Consider the following 12617-nt stretch of genomic DNA (forward strand, 5'->3'; position numbering starts at 1 on the left):
GTTATTTGATATTTATTGTGTAATATGTATTTGAAAAATAGAATTTCAATCAGTTTTTACCCATGTTTTTATTTTTATACCAATTACTAGATATTTCCTGACCCCAAGTTTGAAAAATCTAATATTAGGTTAAGATACATATAAATATAATATCCTTTAATGAGAATAAAAGCAGCGCCCAATGAGAGCCGGAAATTGGCACCGGCAGACCCCCGCAACCCTGATAAACGGGAATTAGCGGGTTTGAAGATGGATGGATATTAAAAGCTGTTTCTTATTGCCTCATTGAGTAAAAACACTTAATTCAGGCTTTAAATTTTATTGAGACAACAAAAAGATTTAAAAAACAAAGACTTTTACAAGCATTTGGCCCAAACTAACTCATTACTCACAGTTCTAATTTGATTTATGCTTTACATTAAGGCATTGCCAACCATTGAACATCAAAAAAACATCATCACAATGCAGGCAAACTTTAATTTGAAATCATGAATCATATTATTTACCCTGTGGGCCTCCAAAAGCAACAATTACCTGATCTTATGAAGCAAATTGATTAAATAAAGCACATGTGTAAACGTTCCCTTTGTAATGCAGTTTAAAGCAGCACAGTTCAGTGTAATCATTAGGTCTGTCCCATGTAGTAATAAAGTTTGCGAGTAAGGAGTATAAGTGCTTTAGCGTGCAGGCAAACACTCCAACATATTTAGGGCGACTTATGTACATAATTAAACAAGAATCTAGGTCAAGTTGTTTGCGGATCGTTTTCAGGTTCCGTAGCCACGGGTTGAACACGGCTTAGTCACCTGTGATGAATCCTGGGAATGTAGTGCAGCATCTTTAAAGGCGAGTGACCATAGGAGGGCTGTCTTGGTTCCATCGCCATGGCAACAACAACAACCCTCAGTACCATTATGAAATTTTTACTTCTGAAGCCTACTCTAAGAATATGACTCAAAACACCCATTTGAGTCGTTACGTTATTGATTTTTGCTGTAAGTATGCATATTATTGGCTGGAACGTTATGTAGTCATCTGATAAATGTAGAGAAAGTGCTGTTTTCATGCGCGCGCACACACATTATAAATGTAGCCTGGTAGCGTTACACAACACACCAATACAGTAAGAGCTAAACGTATCTACACGTAACAAGAAGTGAGCTCAAGTCACATGCAGTGTTATAGCATCTAAGATGCTGCCATGGTAACTCGGTAGTGCTTCAGTGCTCTTGACAACAGCAGGATTTGATGTTTGGTCAATGTGAACCCAGTGTTAATTAATTCACTGTTTCCCTCCTACATCATCATCATCATCATCGCCGTTCCTGAACCTGATGAACACCATGAAGAAGAAAGAAGAAGAAGAAGAAGAAGAAGAAGAAGAAGAAGAAGAAGAAGAAGAAGAAGAAGAAGAAGAAGAAGAAGAAGAAGAAGAAGAAGAAGAAGAAGAAGAAGAAGAAGAAGAAGAAGAAGAAGAAGAAGAAGAAGAAGAAGAATGTGGAGTTAGCTTTTACTCACTTTGTGAATGGTTACGTATTTGGATGGTAAAGTGTAGGATTGGTTTACAGTGAGGTTTCAGTTTGAATTTAGTTAAATAGTTGTTAAAATAACGATCAAATGTGGACGGTGACCTGTGTTTGTACTCCTCCCTTTGCTACCTTTTACCCGTGTGTTCCCCCGGTGCGTTCCCCTTTAAGGCGTTTGCAGCAGAGGGTCTTCGGTCTCCAGCTGGGCCAGCTGTCTGCGCAGACTGTTCACTTTGCTCTGGAGCTCCTTGTTGTATTCAATGATGTGAACCATTTCCTCGTTAGCTTCATCCAAACACCTGGAGGAGCGATTCCAGCGAAGAAACACTCCTGTGAGTGAGCAGAGGATACAGTGAGCACAGTATGATGAAATAAAATACAGTCAATCCAGGACATCCTGCTGTGCATTTTCACAATAAAGCTCAATTGGGACTTTAGTGTGCACACGTGTAACAATGCAGGTAAGTATCCTGCAAAAGGAGACAACTAAACATGACCGAGAAGAATCGGCTTTTAATTAGGGTTGGGACTTTAACGCGTTAATTGCAATTAATTAATTACAGAAAAATAATGCACAAAAAAATAACGCAGTTACTGGTAATCGCTTATTTAGGCAGCGCGGCAAAGCTGGTGCGGCAAAGGCTGTTTATCGCCGCTTGCAGCTATATTTTATTGTTTTCATTAATTCAATTATGTACCATAATCCATTTATATTGGAAAAAATGTTGCTTCTCGTGTCAAATATTGTTATGTGATTAATTTAGATTAATTACAAAGTGTCTTATTAATTAAAATTTAAATTTTTTTTATTGAGCCCCAACACCACTTTTAATTAGGGAACTTTTTCACTTCCGATACGATACCGATATTGCCGCCGATAACAATATCGATCCAATGCGATATCAGCACAAATCATACATACTTTTATGACTTATTTTGTAGTGTTAGAAAAGGCTTGATCAAGCGATGTTACTCAAACAGAGAACAATAGTCAGCAACAGTAGGTATGAGAAAAAACTGACCCATTTATTATTAACCAATTGGTTACATACATTTTAACCTTCATAATATCTACAATATTTTACAATTTAATAAATATAATATATATCGGAAATTTTAAATGCAGTCCAATAAAATCTGATATTAGTGGTCTGGCTGATATTGGACCGATATCAATATTGGATCAAGAAAACTCTACATTTAATATAAACAGATGAATGAAAATCCAATTAGTCTGTGTGGAGAAACTGTCTCCCCCCGTGAGGATTAGTGACCCCCAACATGATCATATGTTAGTTGGGGAGGAATGTGGGTGTCATTTTACGCACATGAGAGAGACGCGTCTGAATTACAAAAATGTTTCAGGGGCTGAGGGGGTGGAGTCAAAAAGCAAAAAAAAACAACAACTAAATAATATTTTTGTGTGTGTGTGTGATGAAATGATAAAGGCAGACGCAGTTACCTCAGGAGGAAACGTTCACATTTAACGCTGATGTTTTACACCTATAGGGAACGTAAACACTCTGTCCAAACAACCCACCACGGGTCCTTTAATCTGGCCACAGAACGTGCGTCATGTCCCTTGTGTACGTTAGCAGGATCTTTAGGCTCTCGTGAGTCACGTCCTACTCTGTGCGGAATGTGAGTGTGATTCAGAAACCGCTGACTCAGCAAGCATACGTGAACCCAAAGACCCCCCCCTGTAACCTCAACCCTCATTGTTTGACCTCGGACAGATTCCCTCAGGGAGCAACTTTTGAACTTTGGAGAAACTGGACCTCTGAGAGTAAACTCAAACTGCTCCAAAAAATGAAGCGCTGATGGTTTAAAATGGAAGGTCAGGATTAAATTGCTTTAGTTTCACAAAAAACACTTAGTTACATATCATCTGCATATTTTAATAAACTTGAAATACCTAATCTAATTTTTTTTAATCTATAATATATATGTTTTTGAAGCCATGCTTCTTTTTTACTCTTTAACATTTGGTACAAGTGAATTTCTAAATTCCTGTTTGGCCTTTGCATCTTATAATGAATCAAGTGATTTAAAAAGGAGTTCAGTGATTATTAATATGGGAGTTTTTAGGTTTTTTTGGCACAGAAGGTTCAACACTTTCTCCACTTCCGATACGATACCGATATTGTAGCCTTGAGTATTGCCCGATAGAGATTTTAATCGATACGGCGTTAGCGTGAATAATGCATACTTTACCATGCATATAACCATGCATACTTTTATTACTTATTATGCAGTATAATTATTTATCATACTGCTGATTTTTGGTTGTATTGTTGTTGATTCAATGTTTTTAATGTTGTTGATTTTTAAACTGTTGAATGTTTTCTGTTGCACTTTTTAAATCACGTAAAGCACATTGAATGGCCTTGTGTATGAAATGCGCTGTACAAATAAATTGGCCTTGCCTATTGTGGAACGTTGCTGTGATATTAGTTACTGACCCATTTCTTATCAATGGATTACATAAATTCTAACCTTAAACATAAGAATACTCTAAAATTTAACAGAATAAATAACAACCAAACTGAAAATAACCTCAATAAACCCTTTCAACATGTGAAAAACTTTAAATTACTTATTGTGTAACACACAAATGTTGCCATAACGATGATTGTAAAAGCGCGGCTGAATATGTATGAATGTGTTATGCAAGATTGTTACTCAGAACCATCAAGGAGCGTGCTACAGGCCTAATAATAGATGGAACACTTGAGACCTGATGGTAAACCACTGCACACTATCTCACGGACAGACATAAACAGGCCTGTGTTCATTTCTCAAAGTATGCAAGTCAATAAGTTCTACAGATTCAACAGGATGCCTGGTGGGTGGGGTTATAGTTACTTATTTAGAACAAATTGGTCACACCTTTTTAATTTCTTACAGTCCCTCCTTCATAATGTATTTTCTATATTTTCTCTGAGGGTGTTACTGTTAAAATAAAAACCAGATTTATTATTTTTTTTCTATTCTTTTATTGCATGTTATGTCATTTTTATGTCACATACACTCATTTGTGTCTACATTAGTCACTGATTATGTAATTTAAGACTCATTTGCTATTGTAAACCAGGTTTACATGTACATGCTTAAGTATTTACCGAAGGCTTTAAGGGTTAGCAAGTTTATTAAAGGTTAGATTAGTGTCAACTACAACAGCGCCCTCTTGTGGTTGGATTTCATACATGTTGAGGCATAAATCCTCCTTCCTTGTCCGTCTTTCAGTTGAAGTCAGGGTTGGGATCAATTATAATTGTAATAATGTAATTGATAATTCATCACAATTAGAATAGAATAAAATAGAATAGATGTTATTGCATATTTACAAACTAAAGAGAACAGGTACAATGGAATTCTTGTGCATGTCCCTGAGTCAGATTGAAAACATTTTACAAACAACAACAAATCAGCCCAGACATTATAAGTCGAGGTGCAAAACAAGGAAAGAACAGAATTATGCTCTACAAAAAGATAAATAAATAAATAGAAGTAATTGTTTAATTTTAAAAAAATATGATGTCCTAGTGGTAAATAAATTGAAATTGGTTTCTGATAATTGACTTTGTAATTGTCATGAAAATTCTATAAATATTCCACATTTTACCATTGGAAAAAAAAATTAGAAATTAGATTATATATATTTCTTTGTGTATTTTACAGGTGATTTAGGACCCGTAATTGTAAGAGATGCTAACAGAAAGCTAACAAAAGAGGAAGGTTAATTTTTATTAGGTTATTCATTTCAGGGTCAGTAATTGTGATTAATTGTAATTGAACTTTAGTAATTGAGAACAATTTGTAATTAACTTTCTGGGGATAAAAAATAACTGTGATTTAATTGTAATTGGGTAAAAACTGCTGCTCACTGTAATCGTAGTTCAATTGTAATTGAACATGGATAATCGAAAACGTTGAAGTTTCTGCATTTTAAAGTGTTTGGTGTGTTTCCGTGTTTGTACTTTACCTTCCCACAGCAGCAGACTCTGAGGAGCCACTGAGGGCCAGATCACCAGACTGTTGGCCTCGTACAGAGGGTTGGCCAAATGCTCCAGCTCCTGGAGTCGATTCACCCACGACCACAACGACACCGTCTTCTCAGGCAGGGACAGCCGAGCTCTGTGGGGGGGGGAGTTTTAAATTTAGCTGAGAGAGCAGGCACGTCCTAATGTGAGTCCAGAAGCTAAAATTACAGCTTTCATACACAATTTCTACAGGATGCAAGCTAAAACATGAGAAACTTTAAGCAAATTCCCTTAAAAATGTAAGATCGATTGATTTGTGCTTTGGGACACGCCATTATCTCAACAAATTAAAAAGCACTTTCAATGAAGCCAAAGAGCAAAATAGAAGCCTGGCACATTAGTCATAATGCATTACCAATAAAGACTAAAAACAAACAGTGGTTCATCAAAGAAGGAGTGTTAACGTCAAACACTACATGATGAAATACAATCATTTAAAGCTGTTGTTAAATACTAAAAAAGTACAACATTACTACACTTTGGCCTGAAACTGTTTGGATATAAGATTAAATGGTGCATTCCTGCATCTACAGATCCCCTTCAAAATAAAAGCACACACTTTTTTTATGCATATCCGTGGAGTCTGGCAGTTTCACGTGTCAGGTTGGTGCTCAATGGAAACGCTCCAGAAAAACAGAGGAGTGCGAAGCCGTGTAGAGCCGATACCGCCAATGGAAACGCGCCATAATAGAAAATACAAAGTTAACTAACTAAAATGTAAATAACAATATTGTTATCATTGTTATAAAGTATCTATCTATCTATTAATATTAAAATAGAGCAAAAATGACACTGAATATAGATTGACGTGCATGTTTCGGGAAAAGAAACAATTTTGTGCAATTTTTACACATAAACAGCTGGTTAGAAAGACAAAATGACACGATATGACAAACTTCTCTTTATGAAATAAAAAGTTGTTTTATCACACAGACTAAACCCTTACCAAAATGTTTTGGGACAATATCACACATTGCAAAATCATGTCTAGTTCTAGCAAGTGTAACAAATAGATGGACGGCGCACAAATCCATGCCTGATCTCAGCGTGTGCATTTTTCATCGTATTTTGATTATGTATAAATATGAAATGATCAACAATAGTAAACTCCATCAATCATATTAGGCATGTTTGGCATGTTTTTGGTATGTTTAATAGCCTGTAATGACATCTGATCAGGGAAAGTCAATGAAATGGAAACAAAACAAAAAATCTAAAACAGAAAATTAGAGGCCACGCATGCCTTTGATTGGGTGAAATAAAATGAATGCCTCAATAGTGGTGTATAATTGGGATTAGCTTGTATCAGATAATCAGTCACTTTCCCCACGTACCTTTCCGCTGCGTTGTTTCCAAGGAAAGTACCGAACTGTGAGGCGTACGCGTGTTCAAACAGCAGCACCAGGAAGCTCTCTGTGAATTCAAAGGAGCAGGGAAACTGGCGCAGGATCTGCCACACACAGTCCAAAAAGAGCAGGAAGACGGGCGCCTCCTGGCGAGCTTTGTTATTAGAGTAAGCAGACTGGGCACAGCGGTGCTGAAATGGGTGACCAGCCTGGGTCGAAGGTCAGACAGGTGACAAAAGGAAAGCTTTACAAACCGACTTTCAGTGATAATAGTTTTACAGAAAAGTGATTTACCTGGAGCCACTCTCTCTCCACCAGGCCCTCAAAGCCTCTGATGGTCCTGCATGCTGGATCCAGGATGATCTGAGCCAGTGTGGTCACCTGCAGCGTGGAGTCGGTCCCCTCTGTCCCGTGGACGAGCACAGACGCCCCCTCCCTGAGTGAGGACACAAACGCAGAGAGCAGATCTAAAGCTAGCGGCTCAAACAGCCAAGGAAGGCGAGCATGAGCCGTCCTTACCTGTCGATGCACTGAGCAGCCAGGCACGCCGTGGTTAGGATCTCTTTGACGTGACTCTGCCAGCTCGAGGCTTCCAGTTTGCTCAACCAGCGGTCCATGTTGTGGGATTGGTCATTACACGCCTCCACCAGCTTTATCACGCTCTCCTGCAGAACGTTGGACCTGGAAATGACAAACACGTCACGAGTGCGTAATAATCAATAAAATCCTTAAAGTGATCCTCCACTAATTTATACAAATGTATCTTAAAACCTTTGAAATGTCCTTATTAGAAGATCTATGCCGAAGAAAATGCATTATTTTGCACCATATTTGTTTTATTAACTTTTAAAAATGAGAGCGTTTTACAGCCTGTGTTCCATCATCTTGAAATCATGCGATTGATGCACAAACCTTGAAGATAGAAGTGCTTTTGGGTGGGAGTCCGTCAACTGTTTTTATCCTATTACGATCCGATTACGGTACAAAATAATGCATTTTATTAGGAATAGATCTTCTGAGTACATTTCAAATATTTTAGGCCACATTTGTAAAAACAATGGAGGTTTTCTTTAAAGACACTTCACCTTTCAATGGCTTTGTGGATTCTCCTCCACTGAGGGTAGTTGGCCTCGGTCTCAAATCCTCCCCCCCGGGCTTTGGCCTGCTGTGCTACATTTATTGTGCGTGTGTCGATGACGTAGCCTCGTTTTCCTGGCCGCAGAGTGGCATTGATCAGCTTCTCGTCTTCCTTGCAGCGTCGGCCATTGGTGCCGGTCATTGGCTGTCCTGCTCGCATCATCACCTGTTAAAGCCAAACCACTCAAACGTAAATATCTATAATCAGCAAACAATTCAGAACTATGAATATTACGGTGGTCCAAAACATTTTTAGATTCTGTACATTAAAACACCACATTTGGTTTCATGACTTGCCAAATTTTTTGGGTCCAAATTTTATGCAAATGAATGAATATTTAGAAGTTGCGCAAGACACTTAAAATGGCGTATAACAGGCATATTATATTATACTTTATTTTATCCCACAGTGGGGAAACTAACATGTTACAGCAGCCAAAGACAAAAAGAGCAAGCAAGAAAAGTAAATACAAATACATTAAGAAAAATTAAGTAAAAAATAAAATAAATAATAATTATTGGCCAAGACAACAGTACAGAAAAAATATAAATAAGTGGTAAGTGGGGCTTTACAATGAGTAACGTGTAATATTGCACATAGTAAGGCAGTGGAGGAACATTATTATTGGAATAATGTGTGTTGGTTTTGTTCAGCAAAAACAAATATATCCCAGGTTGCCTACCATGCCATTCTTCTTGTGATAGTAGCTGAGAACTGGAAAACGGCCGCCGTGACGGAAAGTGGCGACTTTCCTCAGCGTGTCGTCGTCGACATCTTTAGGTACTGCTACTAGCGTGGGATAGGTTGGACACACGCTGAAGTCCTTGTTGACTTCACTCAGCCTCCACTCATCTGTCTGCAGGACCCAATGATGTCACATTATGAAGCACCAATAACCCTGAACCCAGTTTTAAACTAACTTCTGAACACATTCTCCTCACCATAGACTCTAAATCTTTAAACATATCCTGTGGAAGGAAAGAATTCCATCCATCTTCGACCACTTCAAACATGGGCCGGTAAAAGAAAGGATACATCAGCGAGACAGAATCCAGTGTGGACAGAGCCTGGAGGGAGGAAAAAGATGCTCATAGATGACACCATCACTGTAAACGGCTCAATATTAAGGCTGATCGATTAATCGTATTTGCGATATTATCGCAATATCATAAAATGCAATTTTCTAATTGCAAAGGCTATTTTTTTCTTTCTTTCTTGTCCTTCTTGTTAAGTTCAGTGTGTTTAAGAAGTGCAGTCCACATGTTTACATGTTTTATGAAACATGAAGTTCGTCAGATATGTTGAAGAATTAAAGCCACAGATTTGTTTGCTTTATTGTTGTAATCTGTGCTTTAAAACAGGGGTTCTCAACTGGTCTCATCCTGGGACCCACATTTTGCCACGGTCATTACATTACAGACCCACATTTTTTTTTTTTTTTTTTTAATTCAACCAACCAAATTTAGTTTTTTAAAAATAGCTGTTGAAAACACACATATATAATATTTTTTTAAAAATATAAATCTATATATTTTCCTGTGCAACATGCATTTCACAGCATGAGTCTGTCAAAAGAAAAGTTTCTTTCAAAATAAAAGACAATATGAGAGACATGAAGTTTTTTTTTTTGACCAGCTGTCCGCGACCCATTCAGTACAGGTCCCGACCCACCAGTTGAGAATCGCTGCTTTAATTTTATATAAAGTTTAAATAAATCTGAAATTGTTTATTATGAAACGGATTGATTCATTGCTTGTGTTCATTGAAAAATACATGACAAGAGGCTCTTGAAAAAATTATTGCATATTAAATCGCAATCATAATATTGAGGGGGAAAAAAACCAATTAGATTATTTTCCAAAATCGTCCAGCCCTAATCAATATGTATGTCTAGTATTTGTTCTCACCTCAACAGAACTAGCAATGTTCAGACACTCCTCCATTCCGGGGATGTCCAGCTGGATTACCTTCAAGTCTTTGCATTTGACTATAATACTCCCTAAAGATCCTGCAAACCTAAAAATAGAAAATAACAAAGTTGAGATTTATTCATGCAATTACAGTTTAAAAATGCTTTTATTTTGTTTGAAACCTTTTCTCTATTGAGTCGATGTTGGAGTGAAGCAGCCACAGCTCCTCAGTGTTGTCCTGTCTGGAGGAGAGAATCAGGTGATGACCCGTCAGACACAGCGTCCCCTCCACGGTGGGCAGGAACGGCCGATGCAGGACCACCCCGTCCACTCTGGGGGTTTTAATCAGCTCTGCAAACTCCATGTTCAACCCTGGAATCATAAAGGAAACACACATTGTTGAGCTCAGACACAAGGCTGGTGTTTTATTCATGTGATCAAACCATTTAACAACTGTTTAGTGTTCATTTCAGTGACTGCAAATTTTCATCATAGTTTATGTTGACTAAATATGAACAAAAACTGTATCAAAAATATATTCATATTTTAGTTTTTTCTTGTTTTTGAATTTTTACTTTGCAACATACTGTACACACAAGACAATGATGAAGAAAAATTTACATTTTGTTAACTAATAAAAAGGAAATTATGATCAGAACTACGGAATCTGATCAAAACTACTTTTCTTGCATGCAAGGCGGGACCATTGTGTTTATCTTAATCAATCAATCTTTATTTGTCATTGCACATGTTACAGAGCAACTGAGCATTGATATTAAATCTGTCTCTCTTTATTTACAAACCCTAATACCATCCCATATCAGGCCGATAAACAGTCATTTAATCTTTTTTTTTTCTTCTTCTTCTTTTTAAGCATAAACACATGCTTTATATTTTGATTGACTATATTATTATATTTTTATCTGAGTACTGAACACACAGTAAATACACCTTGTTCCAATGTTTCAGTCACTCTTCATTGTGCATTATACATATATATATTTATTCCCAGTGCTGCTATAATGCTCTCCTATTGTACATTTTATTTTATTTCATATTTGTTACTAGCTTATTGTGTTATTGTTTTATTATATACTCCTGCACCACCAGAGTTGTCCTTCAATTTCGTTGTACATTGTGCATGATGACAATAAAAGCCTAATCTATTCTAATATCTGTAACAGATTTAGTCGACCAAAATCTTAAATATGGTTTAGTTGACAAAAAACTACAATATATAACTGAAATAGTCCTGGTGACTAAATAAATATTGACCAAAACTAGGCATTTTAATCAAAAGGTTATGACTAAAACTTGACAAAGATTTTCTGTCAAAATTAACACTGCTCCTGTTGTTTCCAGCACGGACATTTTTTTTTTTTTGCGTGTGTGTGTGTTAATAATCATGGTTTGGATTTGGTGTAATATTTACGACCCATGGCCAATATTTTATTGTATGTTTAGAGCGCTGCTTTTTGGAAAAATGATCAAACAAAAAAGTGAAATTGTTTGAAAAGAGGTTTTTTTTTTTTTTTTTTTTTTTAAACAAAGGTTTTCTTCCATTTTCTCATTTGCTTGAAATTTTATTAAATTAAAAATAAATTAAATAGACATGCCATTGTGTTTTGTGTGTGTGTTTTTTTTCCTGTTTGAATTTTATAGGAGCGGAAGTAGATTTCCTGGACAAAGAAGTTGTATTTTCAGCTGCTGAAAAAAATAGAAATCCTGCAGATATATATATATATATATATATACAGTGAATGATGGTGTGCAGGCGGTTGGTGTTTTTTTTGCTGATGATGCAGAAGACAGAAACTGTGTCTGATGACTCGTCATGGAGACCCATAAAGGAAGTAAACGAAGAAAGACATTATAGCTCTAGAAAATTCCAACTAGCAAACGAGAAAAAGGGCCAAGTCTGAATGTCATTATGGACAAGTTGGTGTCCTTCAATAACAATACGTGTAAAAAAAATCCATAAAGTGTCAAAAGTGAGCCAGGTGTCTCACCTGAGCTGTGCTCTGTTTAGGGAAATGAAAGCGCTAACGTTAGCTAGCAGGCTAAGGCGCAGCAAAAACTCGATTATTTAAAGTGTGTCACCTTCAGAAGCTTCTTTTAAACGCACGAAACGAACACAAACCAATGTCACTTCTTATAGTTTGCATTGCTGTCAATGGATAAATGGCAGATTTACAGTACCTGCTATGTTTGCTTTGGATGGAGGCGACACCGGGACGTTCAGATAAACACGCCGACTGGGAACGTGTTAGTGTAGCTTTAGTTCCGCCAACAATGAAGTGAATTTTCAACGTAAAAACTTTTCCAAAAAGTGTTTACACACAAATAATATAAAATGTGGCACTAAATAACTCTACATTATATTCTCCGTGCCCATTTAACTTATTTTAATTTATTATTATATACATTATTTATTCAGATGCTATTGATTTATATAAAAATAATGAAGAAAATTTTTTCTTAATGAACAATGGGTAACAATTTTCTGAAAATTGCTATCCATTTGATCGTCATCTGACATTAAATAAATTAAAATAAAATAAAAAAATTATAAAATAAAATATTTAGTTATCATACTCTGCCACCAGGGGGAGACACTTTCATACGTGAGAAACGGGATTCCTGCCAAATTCGAG

The 12617-nt window shown here is 36.6% G+C and overlaps 1 protein-coding gene across 2 annotated transcripts; it reads right to left on the minus strand.

Annotated features, from left to right (window-relative positions):
- Positions 1-303: 303 nt before the first annotated feature.
- Positions 304-12227, minus strand: mtmr9 (myotubularin related protein 9). Of its 2 annotated transcripts, none has more exons than XM_028440362.1 (12): positions 12163-12227; positions 10146-10335; positions 9961-10069; positions 8995-9120; positions 8736-8909; positions 8001-8218; positions 7435-7596; positions 7210-7351; positions 6904-7124; positions 5512-5663; positions 1666-1856; positions 304-1331 (listed from the first exon to the last, which is right to left on the minus strand). In XM_028440362.1, the coding sequence occupies exons 2-11, from the start codon at positions 10325-10327 to the stop codon at positions 1693-1695; spliced, it is 1650 nt and encodes a 549-aa protein (XP_028296163.1). In that variant the 5' UTR covers positions 10328-10335; positions 12163-12227; the 3' UTR covers positions 304-1331; positions 1666-1692. The 2 variants fall into 2 exon arrangements, with proteins under 2 accessions (XP_028296163.1, XP_028296162.1); XM_028440361.1 differs by having other exon boundaries at positions 1659-1856.
- Positions 12228-12617: the final 390 nt, after the last annotated feature.

The sequence above is a fragment of the Gouania willdenowi genome, chromosome 24, assembly GCF_900634775.1.
Source record: "Gouania willdenowi chromosome 24, fGouWil2.1, whole genome shotgun sequence".
NCBI classification, from domain to species: Eukaryota; Metazoa; Chordata; class Actinopteri; order Blenniiformes; family Gobiesocidae; genus Gouania; species Gouania willdenowi.